Source organism: Erithacus rubecula, assembly GCF_903797595.1.
Source record: "Erithacus rubecula genome assembly, chromosome: 15".
NCBI classification, from domain to species: Eukaryota; Metazoa; Chordata; class Aves; order Passeriformes; family Muscicapidae; genus Erithacus; species Erithacus rubecula.
The window spans coordinates 15,905,086-15,920,247 of NC_136667.1; the positions used below are offsets into that span (position 1 = coordinate 15,905,086).

Genomic DNA, 15,162 nt, shown 5'->3' on the forward strand with positions numbered 1-15,162 from the left:
TGACAGCAGACTTAAGATGTTAGAGGCACAACTTGTTATGATCCCTTAATTTTTTTTTTCTTATTAGCTTTCATCATCAAAGTAAACAAAACCAAAGTATATACGGGATTAAATTAAAACCACAGTTTTGTTTACATTATAAAAGAGTGACATAATAGTAATAATAATAATAATAATAGTAATAATAATAATAATAAAAATGAACAATAATAACTGAACAGAACAAGAAGAGAAGAAAGCCCTGGAGAATTCCTGCTGGGATGATGCTGACTGATGGCAGGTTTGTGTGAGCAGCTCTACTGTTTGGGGATCATGCCCTTGATAGCCGACTCGCGGTTCACATAGGTGGCCCAGTAGACCAGGTTGAAAATGGCAAAGAGCACTGGGAAGACGATGCGGGACATCTTGTCTACCTTGCTGACGCTGTTGTAGGTCTTCTTGCTCTCGGGGAGCTTCTCCTCCAGGCGGGGCAGCTTGGGGGGCACGCTGGTGGCCGTGGCAGTGGCAGCAGCACTCTTGGAGATGGTGGGCAGCCCGGGCTCCTTGGCCATGTTCAGGGCGTAGGTGGTGCCAACAATGTTGTAGGTGTTGTTGGTTTTCTTGGCCAGCGCCACCGGCTCTTTTTTCTAGCGGGGGCAGAAGGGAAACAAACAAACAGACAAACAAACAAAGAGAGGTGAAGCAGCAGAGAATGGCACGGGGAACATTCTGTCCTCTGGGTTTACCTGCTGGTCCGGGTGAGATGGTGGAGAAAGGTGTAAGGAGCAGAAGGCCAAGGAGGGAGGAATGTACCTCGTGAAAGAAGAATGGCAAAAAGGAATGACACCCCGTGCAGTCATCCTTGGGGAAGAACTGGATTTTCTGCTTGGCTGGCTCCTTCCTGGGTCAGGTGAGAGGAGGACACAGCACACAGGGTTACAGCTCGATTTCATTTTTTGGTGGCACAAAAAGCCATATTTGCATCATATTTCAGTGCCCTGATTTCCTCACAGGAGCACCTTACAAATTGTTCAGATTGCTTCTGGAACCCTTTAGAGCCCCTCACGACCCACCCAGGTGAGATACAGAGCACATGGAAGGCATTTGCACCAGCAAGGACTTCTGGAATGCTCATCACAGTGCTGCAAGGCAGAGGGAAGCCTTTCCTCCTGCCTCCATTCCCAAGGGATGCTGAAAATGGCAGGAGGTGAGGGAATCCCTCCCACAGGACTCTGGGGGATGGTATATGTGCTGCAGTGAGGACAAATTGCAGAGAGAATGGCCAGAGAGGACCTTGTGTGTCAGATGGGATGCACTGAAGGATGAGGGTGAATGCTGGAGACAGACAGTTCAGATGTGTATGAAGATGAGTGGGCAGGAAGATGGACCTAGGGGGTCATGATAGATGTTGCCTCCACTGTGGGGATCTTCTGCTGCTTCCAGGGACCTGTAAAGCAACCCAAGCCTTCAAGGAGAAAGGCACTGAATGAAATCTGCACTCAGGTACCCCCTGGGTGCCCCCTGCTCCACCAGGAGCCAGCACCAGACACAGCAGTGCCTCATGGTGGGACTCTGGGCTCTGAACTCAGAACAAGGTGTGCCTCTGGATGACTTTTTCTGCTCAAAAGCAACTGAAACACAAGGTGAGGCTCATCCAGGTATTTCCCAGGGCTGCTGGGCATGGTCATGCATGTTCCTATTGGGGAAGCAGAGACAGTACCAGGGCTTTGGCTTTCAGTGCTGTACTCCCATTTGAAATGTGTCTACAGTCACCATGGATTTTGTTGGTTACCTCAGGAAATGAATTTTCCATAGTGGTTTTCAGAGGGACACTAAAAGCAGACTTCTGTGCAATCTTGAAACCCCTCTCCAATAACACCACAGCTAGGTAGCCTTGTAATAATGCCAGCAATTACAGAAATTAACTTATTAGGAGGAGATCCAGATGTCTTCAGACTCCAGACCAGACTAAACCACTGTTTGGACTATATTCATAGTGTTTTATGGTCTTTAACAATTAACTGAGTCTGATTCTGCAGTCATTAGGGCCACGTTAACACATTCCCTCTGCACAGCAGATGAACTTTCCCTGCTAAAGAACTGACAAAAAACAAGTAAAGGGCTAAAGATATTTCACCTCTTAAAACACTTAAATATGCTTAAGGATGATTACTTATTAACACAGCTACAGGAGGCAATAAAATCATTAATAATCAGTAACGAAATGAAAAACAGATTGTTGTTCACAGAACATAATTGGCAGTGCACTGTGATTATCTTAGTATTAATCAGCCATGTTATTCATTAGAGGGAAAAGATGAATACAAGTGACATGACATTTTCAACCTGGACACCTTTCCTGCCCCAGAGTTTGGAAAGTGGATCTGCATGAAAGCAGCTGAAATGGAGTAAAGTCAGGCAAGTCTGGGTGCTGTGGGTGGTGCTGCTCTCCCAATAATATGATCAAAAGACCCCAAGCATTAATTTGGGATTCCCTGGACCTCAGATCAGGCTGTTGAGGTAGAACAGAGGCTTGGGAACCTTTTCCCAGCTGCCCATAAATCCTCACCCTGGTCAGGGCTGGCCAGAACACCCACACTGCCCACACCAAGGCAATGTGTCCTGCCCCTGAGATGTCAGAAGAAATGGTTCAGCCTGTTTGCTGGGCTATGCTTTATAAATAACTATTTCAGGCAAGATTTTGAAAAATCAAACAAAGCAAAATGTACTTGTTGCTGTCAGCTGCAAATAGCCCCCAGTCCCCACCCTGCACCTTCATCTCTGAGGAATTTCACATCCTCCTGAAACAGAAGGAAAGAGTGGATAAACAGGAGGAACCTCCACATTTGCTTTGAAAACTTGTCCTATTTAAAACATCTATTTTGCAAAGCAGTTCCTGCACTTATGGCCCCGTTGAGGCACAGAGAGGCTGAATTGCTGCACAAAGATGTCCCTGTGCTGCTCTCCTGAGGGAAAAGCTGTACAATCTGGTGTAGAGCTAAATCTGTTCCCTAGATAGTACAGTCTGACAAGTTGTTCAGCAACACACACACTCTGGAAAATAATAGTATTTTTGCTAAATATTCTTATCTTCAAGCCTCTCTGCTGAGGAACTAACAACTGAACATCTAAAGTATGGGAACCACTGCTTCTGTATATGATTTGCTAGAGATTTAGTTCTCTGTTCCTGCTCCTTGGCAGGAGGAAATTCAGATTGGAAGCACTGTGCCTCTGACAGGCAACTCTGAAAGTCACCAGTGTCTGCAGAACTTGGGAAATCCAAGCATATGCCACTTGTCATTCTAGAGCAGAGTCACTTCAATGACCCCCAAGCATCTCCAGTCTCTGTGTCCCATAACCCATAGCCCAGAAACTGCAGTTGCTGTTGCAGCAAAGGTTTCACTTCTTCCCCACACCAAGCCAAAGTTCCTCCTGCAGCGTGCCAGAGACTTGATAATTCAGATTATATGGGACTGATCCCAATGGTCTTGTGCTCCCTGGATCACCAGACAAAGAGGTTGGATTGTTGAATGGATTAAATTATCAACCAAACACAACACATAATGATGAGAGAAAGAGGGTGAAATGCTGCTGAAGAATGATTCATGGAATGTACTGAAGGTGCTGAGGACATAAATCACTTGCAGTGTTATCACAGAATCCATTAGGTTGGAAAAGACCTTTGAAATCCTCATGGAAATCATGGAGATTGCAAGTGCAAAGAACAAAGGACACATGGGCTGCAGAGCATGACCAGCAAGGGAAAGTCCCAGCAAAAATATATTGACCATAGTGAGGCAGACAAAAAGGAGAAGGGTCTGAACCATCCTGGGCCCTAAAGATTTCAACCTGGTTGAAAATGGTGGCCTGTCAAGGTTGGTTCTAGTTCCTTTAGGATTGTAACAAAGATGCCACAAATGGAAAGAAACAAAGGGGAAAAAAATGATTCCCAAGGGAGCTGGATCAAAGGGCAAACCTGAGAATTGCTGAAGAGTGGGTTTGCACAAAAAGCCAGGCTTTACCCAGCCAGTAGAAAAGGCACCTCATGCATGTTTTTCTTGGTAAAAAGTACACTAAAAACCCAGACCTAACTTCACCATGCACTGAAGAACTATTGTCTTACAACAAAAATAAAGATCCAGGATTATTGCTCCATCCAAAGTGTGTTCTGTTTTTATGTGTCTGACTGGAGATACTTGTACTGGTTTGTTGCTTTTTGACACCCAGAATTTCAGGGCAATGTCATTGAGGAACAGAGCTAGATCAGGTTCTATGCACAGACATGGCTTTGCAGGCAGAAGTGTCTTCCAAAATCCAAAGCATCTTCCATCCTAAGGAACAGCAACACTTTTTGTAGTAAACTCACTCATAAATGCCACCCTTGCAGTTTCCCAGCAGCAAAGTCACCGTTGCTTGTTGTCTCTTTGGATCCTCACTGTCACAGCCACCCAAGAAATGCTTTGTTGGCTCCAGAGGGGGCCATTCTTGTGGCTGGGATGGTGGTGGATCTCTGTGCACAGACACAGCCCTTCTGTCCTGAAGCTGATCCTTTTCACAAGGTATTTTGAGGATGTTGGAGATCAGGAGCTTTGCTGGCTACTGAACCCACTCATCTCTCAATCTCTTTGGCCTCTCACTCATCTCACACCTCTCTGCTATCTCACACCTTTCTGCTGATGATATTTTATTTTTAAAGTCACTGCTCCTTTCCTAGCAAGTTTTGCTCTTTGGACACAAATACCTCTCTTCAATTTGATCTGCACCTCTAGGCTGGTTGCAGCCACTTTATCATGTAAAAAGAAAAGAAACTTTTTATCTACAATTAGCAAATTACTGGTGGCAGGCTAGAAAAGCTTGGAAAATCTTTGGGTGCAAGAAACATTAGTCAAACCTTATCAGAGTGCAGGCTAAAAGGAGTTTTTAGTGACATCTATGGTCATATCTGCCTGCAACTCCCAGCTAGAACCAACTGTGGCTACAGCCAGAACATCATCATGATTTTATGATGCAGAGACCAGCAATTCACCAAGATCAGCCCAGCATTTTAGATTCTACCTGAAAAAAATCTCAGGTTTGGCTGAGGAGGACAAAAAAAGAATAAACACATTGGAGGTGTGTCTGTCAGCAACCAGCAGCTTTTCCATGGTAGTGATTTAGTCCAAGTGGCATGGAAAGCATTCCTGCTGCCTACAGTGATTTTTTTTTTATGTTCAACCAAACCTGGAGGGAGGCTCCTTGCCATCACACCAATAAAGAACATTGCTTTTGGCTGGGGAGAAGGATCTCCAGAGACCAGGGCTCAGCCTGGGCTTGTCACTGGCAATTTTACTCTTGATACAAACACTTTAAAATGCCAATAGTTATTCTGCTGCCACGTTTTTCCTTTTGTGGTCTCAACCACCTGGCTTGTCAATTGTTTCAAGAAGAGCTAATTAAAGGCTGAAACTGAGCCAATGAGGCACCTCCACTGTGCAGCAAATTCACTGCTTGGAAATACTCATTGGAATAAAAATGGAAAGCAAATATGTTGACACAGGGTATTCCTAAGCTCCCCAAAAGCCCATCAGTCTTCAGGGAGCTCTCTGAGCTGCAGAGACTGGGAGTGAGTTCCCATCTTCAGTAAAGATCAGAGATAGCTTGAAAAAGCATCCATAAATTTGGAGCCCTTCCTGAAGGTTCTCCAGGCTGACACCAACTGCAGCAGAGTCATGGAGAGCTCCCCCTCTGAAACATTGCTGCTCCTGCTTTGTTTTCTAGTTTGATTATCATGTGCAGGAACATTCTGCATTCTCCTGCCCTATTGTTTCAGCACTGTTAGTCTTGCAGTGCTGGGTCAGTGAATAATTTGAGGAACTCGCTGCTTCTAAGATAAACTGCAGCTTTTGAGCCCTTGCTGCTTTTTCCACCCAGTTCACATAATTGCCCCAGGCAGTGTGAATCCTGACTTGGTGCTGATTTGCCCATCCCTGGAAGGGACACCACAGTTTTGAGGACCTGTCCTGACTCTTCACTCATGTCAATGACTCAGGAAAGGCTTCTCTCATCTCTAGAGGCCAGGTTAGGATCACTGTTCATGGTGGAAGTGGAAGGCCATCACCTGACCCCCTCTGGACGCTTTCTGCCATGAGTCTGCTGCTCAGACCACAGCTGCAAAAGCAAACAGATAGACAGAGTCCAAGAAAGACAAGAGAGAGGCATCCAACACCCAGTGATGGCTCTGTTCATCTTCTTTGACCTCCACACCAGAGAGATGACTGGCTGCTGTCTTCCCAAAAAGTTGCTGCAATTCTGTCAGGTGTTTAACATACAGCCCCACAACAATTTCCAACAACACATTAAAATGCAAAGGAGAAAAATATAAAGGCTCCAGAACCAAGAACAAGGACAAAGCTGATTTTCAAATTGATTCAATAAATATAAACAAGGAGCAGCATGCTACAGTAAGCGATTTCTCTGCACAGCCAAGATTAAATCAGTTCAGAGGCAGGAGGGCACGAGCAGGGGTAGCAGAGCCTGTCAGGCTGAAGCTGCCAGAGAGGCTGATCCCGAGTGGGGAGGGAAAACGTGGGTGATGCCAGGCATTAATCTGCTGCCAGCTGGCGTTTGGGATTGCTGGCTGCCCACCCACCCTCTGTGCCCAAGCTCACAGAGCAGCAGCTGCTGGAAACAGCACCAGTGTCAGAGCTGGCCAGGGGACACGGCTCAGTGGGTGTCCTGGGGCACGGTTGGGGTTTTTGGCATGCTAGCAACAAGGAATGAGGTTGGAGGGCTAGGTTGGGTTGGTTTGAAAGAAAAGGAAGGAAACACAAGACCACCAGCAGAGCAAACCCAAAGCACGGATGCACCCATGTTCCCTCTGGCAAACAGCCCTACAGAGGACAAAGGAAGAGCCAGCTGCCATGCCTGGGTGTTCCCCTCCAGCTAAGCACACTCCCCAGCCCCAGGCATCCCTGCCCAGCCCTCAAGAACCGCTGCAGGCAGGAGCTGGCTGGGAAGGCAGTGAGTAGCATCCAGCCTCCCGAGTGCTGCGGGGCTGCACGTTACCCACTGCTGCGCCCGGCGCGGCTCCCTCGTGCAGCGTTTCTTCCCCACCCCCTGTCCCCAGCCTTGGCTGACCTTCATCTCCTGGGCCTCCAGCACCTTCTTGCCATCCCAGGCCCAGCTGCGCTTGGTGAAGTAGTTGACGGTGGCGAACTCGATCAGCGCAGAAAACACAAAGGCATAACAGACGGCTATGAACCAGTCCATGGCCGTCGCGTACGCCACTTTGGGTAAGGAGTTTCTGGCGCTGATGCTTAGTGTGGTCATGGTGAGCACCGTGGTGACACCTGCGGGGGCACAGCAGGACACAGGCATGCTGTGAGGTCGTGCACTGTCACGGAATTAGCAGAATAGCCAGGTTGGAAGAGATCTTCAGGATAGTGGAGTCCAACCCAGCCTTAACACCTCAGCTAATCCATGGCACCCAGTGCCACAGCCAGTGTTTTTAAACACATCCAGGGATGGTGACTCCACCACCTCCCTGGGCAGACCATTCCAGTACTTTATTACTCTTTCCATAAAAAACCATTTTCTTAATATCCAACCTAATTTCCCTTGATGCAGCTTGGGACTGTGTCCTCTGGTTCTGTCAGTGCTGCCTGGAGAAAGAGACCAACAGCCTGACCACACCCACCCTTCAGGAAGTTGTAGGGAGTGACTTGTACCTGTTTCTCTCAAAACAGCTACCCCTCCTTCACGAAGCCACATTCCTGCTGTAATAAGGGACAACACAGAATTATAGAGCAGGCCAGGCTGGCAGAAGGTCAGGTTCACAAAATAGAAAATCACAGCACGGCCAGAGCTGGAAAGGACCTTAGAGACCATCTGGTTCCACCCCCTGTCACAAGCAGGGACATTTTTCCCTGTCTCAGGCTGCTCAAAGTTCCCTCCACCCTGGCCTTGAACATTTCCAGGGATGGGGCAGCCACAGCTGTTCTGGACAACAGTTTGTCCAACCCCTGCTCAAATCAACTTCAGGTTGCTCAGGGAATTATTCTGGTTTAGTTTGGAGTACAATCAATGGCAAACATCTTCATTAGGATGAGATTAACCTTCCCCAAACTCCAGTGATTAGACTTCTGCTCTCCATGAGAGCCCTAGCTCACAGGGAAGCACCTGCACTGCATTCCTCATCTGTTGGCAGAGTAAAATGCATGATGCTGCACCCAACTCATATGTCATGGAGAAGCCTCTAGTTGCTTTTGCAACAAAAGAAAAATCATAAAAAGACAGTGAAAAGAACAGCTATGTGGTTATGAACCTCAGAGAGGATGAAAAACTGGCCACTCATCCAACACAGCTCTCTCAGGGTTTTAGAAATAGTGTCTTGTGACCTGCATGGATGGACACCTGGGATCCTGGGTCCTGCTGTCAGTGGCCCAAGCTGCCAGAATAACTGTCACAATGATTTATCTTAAACAAATGATCTGTTGCAAAATGTCTTTTAAAGCTTATTTCATTAAAGCAAGCAACCATTACCATCCATTTTCCTCAATAATGTGCTTTTCAATTAAAAATGCATTAAAAACATTATAAAAATATTGACAAATTTTCAGTTCCCTTAAGCCATACTCCTGGTAATTTAAGAGTTTCAATTCAATATTGTTGACAATACTTTCTGAGGGGCAGGGAAAAAAAAGGAATAAACAATTGGAGTTCTCATTATTTTCTTAATAGGAAAGCAAGGCAATTTGGGATCAAAGACATTTGTCACACAGGTAGGTTTTAATTTTTCAGTCAGCTCTTGCCTGCTCGACCTGAACTGCTGCTTGAGGAAACTTATTTCACTGCAATTCTCAGGGTAACACAGGAGGGAATCACATATGATACCACATATCCCCTCTCTGCTTGGGAACTTTTGTCCAGTATCCTCTCTGTTAAATGGAATTTGCTGGGCAGTGTTACTTCCAGGATATCCAGTCCTGCAGCATCACACCTGCTCTGGGAGTGTGCCTGTGTAGATCCTGAACTAAAGGTCCTGACAGGAAAGCACAAAGCAATTCTGTTATTAAATGCTTGTAAAAGCTATTAATATATGTGCAGTGCCAGCCTGGCACTTTGCTTCGGTGAGAGGATCTGAAAGCAGCTGAAGGAAATAATAACACTATATTCACCGTGCAGTTATGCTGCCTCAGCCCAGGAACTTGTTATGTGGAGCTGTGACCAGGGGCACATTAGCAATTTCAAAGGTAAGGCTTTAAATACCTCCCTGTGTACCTATCCTCTGCCCAGCTCTAAAGCCAACACAGATAAGCAGACACAGCCAAATGCATATAATTAGATGATCAATACCTTGATTACTGTTAATATTTATGGCTTGGCTTGTAGCAGAGACATGGCCAGGAGTATTTTTACAGTGATTTGCAGGGAGCAGGCTCACTGGGCAGACACTGAAAGCTATCCTGGGGAATGGCCAGCAGCTTAGAAATGCTGGTCAGAGCCTGGCAAAGACCAGCTCTGATGCTGAGTGTATTTCCCTTCCTATTTCCCTTCCTCCCCACCCTGAGAGGATGCCCTGTGCTCCCAGACTCACCAAAGACCGTGCGGGCAGGGACAGACTCCCTGTTGAGCCAGAAGGAGACCTGGGACAGGATGACAGTCATGATGCAGGGCAGGTAGGTCTGGATCACAAAGTACCCGATCTTCCTCTTGAGGTGGAAGTGTGTGGTCATGACAACGTATTCCCCTGCAGAGACAGCCAGGGAGGGGCTGAGCCACCGAGCTTGCCAGCCTGGGGCCAGCTGAGCGTCCAGAGATCCACCCTGAACACAATTCCTGGTTTTGCAGTGGGGTTGCAGTGGGAAGGAGGGGTGCAGGCACTCACAGCTGCTGTGCCATGCCAGGTGTGTGCCCCAGCACAGCCCCTTTCACATCACATTTATCCTTTTGAAACACTCCTCTAAGTCTTCTTTAATTCACTACAAAATGTGTGTGGGACAAAGGCAAACCACTGTCAACAACTGGGCAATAAAATATTTTGCTGTTTTGTCCCAGGCACATGGGGTCCCTGGGGGTCTCTCCTGACCCTGCTCCCATCCCAGGGAAACATGCTCTGGGTAAGATCCCTTAATCCTGGAGACATCATAACAGTGCTTTAACAGGATTCCAGGACACAGGATTTTATTTTCTCTGTCAATCCAGAAAATATCCCACCTTTCCTCACTGTAACCATCTCAAAAATCAAGGCAAGTTCTGTTTGATAAAGGTCTCATCCCTGAACTGAAGAGGCAGCTGTTCCTATTTTCCCTCAACATCCTATTCCTCCCCCCAAAGCTTTGGGTATTTTGTTGGATTACTGTGTCTTTATGTTGTGAGCGTGGCTCTGCTAAATCATTACACACAGGAGCCTTTAGCAGCTTTCTTACCATTCCAGGTTATTCATCTGTACATTTTACTACAACTTAAGGAGAGAGATGGGCCAGATATTATGACATTTAGTTCCCTGAGCTCCCCACATTTCCCCAAGGGAGGTGAAATGAGTTGTTACAGACAGACACTATTAAAATCAAGTGCACCAGAGAGGAAATATCCTCAAATGAGAGAACTACTGGTGCATACAGAGGGAAAAAATAAAAGGAAAAAAAAATAAGAGAGACACACATGAGATAACACAAGCTATCAGTACCTGGATTCAGAGGGGAAGGGAGGAGCAGCAGATGGGAGAGAAAGATGATTAATATTGGTCATTAATCAGAGGAAACATTTGTTTGGGATAATCTTCTATTAGTTATGATAATATTTGTGCAAGCAGATGCAGTGAAAATCACACTGAACATTATGTTGCCTTCGCCTCCCCTGCCTGCAGTGCTTTCCTGAGGGGTTGGAAAGGAATCCAAGACAAATGAACCCTCAGCACCACAAACCAGCTGGACAACGTGGGGCAGATTTTCCACACAGCAGATAATTTTTAGATGCTTGAGATCAGTTGTCTAAAGAGCTGTGGGCAATAAGGCTCTTTCAGGGGAAACCACTGAAAAACAAACCCTTTGCTGCCTCTTGGTGACTGCTGAAGATGTCACCAGCCACATTCTCCTGGCTTAGGGAGTGCTGTGGTCCTGGACTGCCCCTATAATTATTCCAAATCGTGGCATTCCAAGTCCATGAGTCCATCTCATCCCAGGAGGAGCTCAGCCCACACTGTGGTCCCACAAATACCTGTGCTGGATCGAACCATCTCTGTCCCAACCACATGGCCCAGCAGGTCATACTGGTTCAGGCGAGATCCACCCTTGGCAACTTCCACAGATTTATCCTTGCCCAGGGTCCAGGTGTAGATCACCTCTGTCTTTGTGTAGGCATCTGCAGAGGAGGGAGAAGAGCGAGATCTGTGCTTCTGCCCGACCTAAAATACACCAAAATTAGCCTGTAGCCAAATTAATCTTTGCTGTGCATCTCTCAGAGCCACATGGCTGAGCACAGCCAAGCATGGCCAGAGACCAAGGCAGATCAACAACTGTTAAATCAAATGAGAGGAGCGAGCTGGGGTTTTTGGAAGGGAGCTGCAGAGGGGCAGAGCTCTGTCATTGAGAGACAGGCTGTCCCTGTGACGTGCTGACTCTGCAAGGGCTGGCTCCAAGCAGGGACAGCACAGGAAGGCATCCAGGCCAGCAGGATGCTGGGGCAGCAGGACAGCCACAGCCCTGCCATGCCAGGGACAGGGAATGTCCTGCTGGCAGCAGCTGGCAGCAAAGGCTGAATGCAAATGGGGCTAAATTTTAGGTTAAAAAGTTAAAATTTTTTTCTCTCATTCAAAAGCAACCTTTTCCAAGACTTTCAGATTTACAGGTGCTGTCCTCTCACAGCTAAATGTTTTTCACCTGTGTTTGTGACCAAGCCCCTGCTCTGTCCTCACAGCCAGTCCCCCTCTCAAGAGTGGTCTTGGGTTTTCCCTCCTGTGGTTACCCAAAAATGGAGTCTCTCTAGATTCTGCTAGGAGTCATTTCTCCCCATAATACCCAAAATTCCTGTCCATACCAACTTTGCACCAGCCTTTGAAGCAAGAACAAAGTTCACTAAACCAAGCTTTAAGTTCATTTTTTACCAACCACTTTCTCCTGGTGAAGACCTGAAGGAATTCTTTGGCTGGGGTCAGGTCAAGAAATGTGTCAGGTCTGCCAAAGAAACACGTCAGCTCCAGCTTTGGAGATTGTGGAAGAGTGTGGAAGAATGAAAGATTGTGTCCTGAGAAAACCACATTTCTGTGATCTTTCTAAAACATCCACTGTGATCCCTGCACTGTGGGTTTTGGCAAACCTGTTCAATGTTAAGCAGGGGCTGTGCAAAGCCTTGGGAGTGGTTTTGATATCAGCCAATATTTCTCAGAGTGCTGCTGTCCTAGGTTACAATGTAAAGATGTGCCCAAAAGTATGTACTCCTTCACCATCTGCTGAAACCAGGTGGGGCAGTGATCCTTATCTCTGTGGGAGATATCCTCTGCTAATGGACCATCTGTTAAAAACCAGGTGGTGCACTCACCTTTATCTTTTCCACAACCCATCCTTCCTCCAGGAGATATCTCCTGTTAATGGCCATTAAGTCCCAGTGCATGACTGATAAAATTCCATCATCCCATTGGGAGATGCTCCACCCAGGGGGAGGAGCCAAGCCTTTCCTACCTAGATAAAAAATGAGATTTGGAACACCAAAACAGCCTTTTCCCACTGGATTCCAGAGGAAGACTGGACTTTACAACATCATCACTGGACTTTCAGAGGAAAACTGCACCTTCTACAGGAGCACTGATCCAGCTGAACCACATCTGCCACTGCAGGAGGATGCAGCCACCATTTAACTGGACTGTTACCACCACACTAACTAGCAGCGTGCCAGGTTGTATTCTGGCTCTGTCAGTGTTTTTCTTTTGTACTATTGTATGTATTTTATTTTTTTCTTTTTTTTCCTATTAAATTATATTTCTGACTCGGAGTCTCTCACTGGTTTTGCTTTCAAAACCATGGCAGCTGCCTAAGCTCTTCTGATGCAAGCTGGCACCTCTCACCCCGTGTGCAAAACTCTGCTCTTCCAACCCCTCCTTCCAGCCCTCCACCTGCTTCTGGAGCCCTCCATCCTTCTTCAGAGCTCTGCCACTGCTCTTTCATATGAGGGGCAACACCTCCTGCTCTACAGGCACAGTCCATCCACTGCCACTCTCAGCCTACAAAAGGAATCTGCCCACAGTTTCATTGCCATAATTCTTGACAATTCAGTTGTGTGTCTACCAGGTTGTCTGGGACAGAAGGGTATCTGATGTCACACAGGCATGGCATGGATGCTTGGAACACATTTAATGCCAAGCAGCTGCTTTGGTTTTGCTCGTTTGCAATGCAAAATCCAATCCAAACAGGGACAGCTCGTGGGCATTTAGAGGAGATAGTAAATTCAGCAACATCTTCTGCTCCCCTAGTATCAAATAGCTGCTGTACAAATGCCCTGTGATGGCTGAGGAACAGCTCTCTGCAGTGCACATCCATCCCCCAGGGAGCAGGGGTTTAGGCAAAGCCATCCCCTCACTGCACTTGGCCTGAGGGATGGTGCAAGTGGGCCCTGAAGCTCTCTAGAATGCCTGATGCCTTTAATTACCCTGCAAATTCTCTGCCTTACCCCTTCAGGGGGCTGCCATGGTGGCCCAGGGACAGAAAGCCACTGCTGAGCCACTTGTGGGGAACAGCAAAAATGGTCTGTAAGGCAAACTCAGCCTTTGAGCAGCATTGCTCTGGCACTGGCATTGTCCTTCTAATTGCAAATCTGACCCACTTTAGGCTGCTTGAAAATGAGCAGCTTCCAGCTGTCAATGGCTTTTTAATGAAAACACTGGTTTAATCCCACTCCAACACAGGAGAGGTGAGCTCAGATGCCGTATGGGTGCTTTAGAAAAAGTCACATTAATGTTAACCAGGGGCAGCTTTCTGAGCTCCCTTTCTCAAAACTCTAATCACTCAGAGGTCAAATCAGTAAAAAAATAACCCCAAAGGGTGTTCCAGCAGAAATACACACATTAATCTCTTTTCCTCACCAAGAAACATTATAAGCAATTAGATGTGGAGTAATCTGCCTTCCTGCAAGTCTTGTAATAATCTCAGAGTTTAGGCCTGAGGTATGAGATTTGATATTCCTCCTCACAAGGTCAATTAACATTAATAATTCATCCTTCTCTGAGGCTTGCTATTTTACTGGCCTTAGTGATGTCTTGTGGCAATGAGTTCTACATTTAATTAGGTGCTGCCTAAGAAATAGCTGTATTTTAGTAGTTCTGAATAATCCACTTTCATGGGTACAGTTTGTCATGAGACAGAAGAGCAGATGCACATGATAAATATGATTTCTTCTCCTGCCAATCAAACCTTTCAACTTTGTCCTCAGTTAGCTCCCAAATAGCTACAGGAAGGAAGTGTCAGTTTGGGGAGGTTGGGGTTTCTCTGGGGGTTACTGGTGTGGGCTCATTCTTTAGCTGGAGGAGGAAAATTCTCTCAGCTAACACAAATACAGACTAAAAGTGGTGTTCAGTTCATTGGACCTGGGAAAGACTCCAGGCAGAGCCAGACTAGGATGTTTATTTTCACGTCATGGTGAACCAAGATCTTGGAGTTTGGGTACCACTCACTTTAGGAACGAAACCAAATGAAATTTAACCTGCATATGGAACTTCTATGGTGATCCCAAGCTGAGCAGCTGCAAGTCTGGGAAGCTGGGAGCATCCTGCAAATCTTCCCTAAACCAGGACCCCTGGCTGCTGGGACTGAGATTCCTGGAGTTTCCAAGCCTTTCCCTTGAGAGCAGCCTGCCTGACAGACTGAAGAGGGACAAAGGTTTGTAAGCTCCACAGGAGCAAGGAGCCAGGGGAATCAGGTATTTCAGGATGGGACACCCAGCAGCTGTCCCAAATCTGTCTTCCCAGCATCCCCTTGTGATGAAGGAAAAGCACAACTCAGATTTGTAATCACTGAATCATTAATCTTAGAAAAGACTTCTAAGATGATCAAATCCAAGCATTAATCCAGCACTGCTAGGCCCATGTGCCCAAGTGCCCAAAGTACATATTTTTGAACACTTTGAGGGATGGTGAGTCCACCACTTCCCTGAGCTACCTGTTCCAATGCTTGACCACCCTTACAGTGAAGAAATTTTTCCTAATATCCAAACTAA

At 46.6% G+C, this 15,162-nt stretch overlaps 1 protein-coding gene across 2 annotated transcripts in view; it reads right to left on the reverse strand.

Moving 5' to 3' along the window:
* Positions 1 to 202: 202 nt before the first annotated feature.
* The window catches only part of LOC306808327 (gamma-aminobutyric acid receptor subunit alpha-3-like), a gene marked incomplete at its 5' end in the record, with an annotated part of 56,802 nt that continues 41,842 nt past the window's right edge, over positions 203 to 15,162 (reverse strand). Inside the window, 4 exons of one of the 2 annotated variants that reach the window (XM_079318788.1) lie at positions 203 to 626; positions 7,096 to 7,307; positions 9,554 to 9,706; positions 11,176 to 11,319. In XM_079318788.1, coding sequence (XP_079174914.1) covers positions 297 to 626; positions 7,096 to 7,307; positions 9,554 to 9,706; positions 11,176 to 11,319 — 839 coding nt within the window. In that variant the 3' untranslated portion in view covers positions 203 to 296. The remainder of the gene's footprint in view (positions 627 to 7,095; positions 7,308 to 9,553; positions 9,707 to 11,175; positions 11,320 to 15,162) is intronic. The other variant, XM_079318789.1, reaches the window with a different exon arrangement.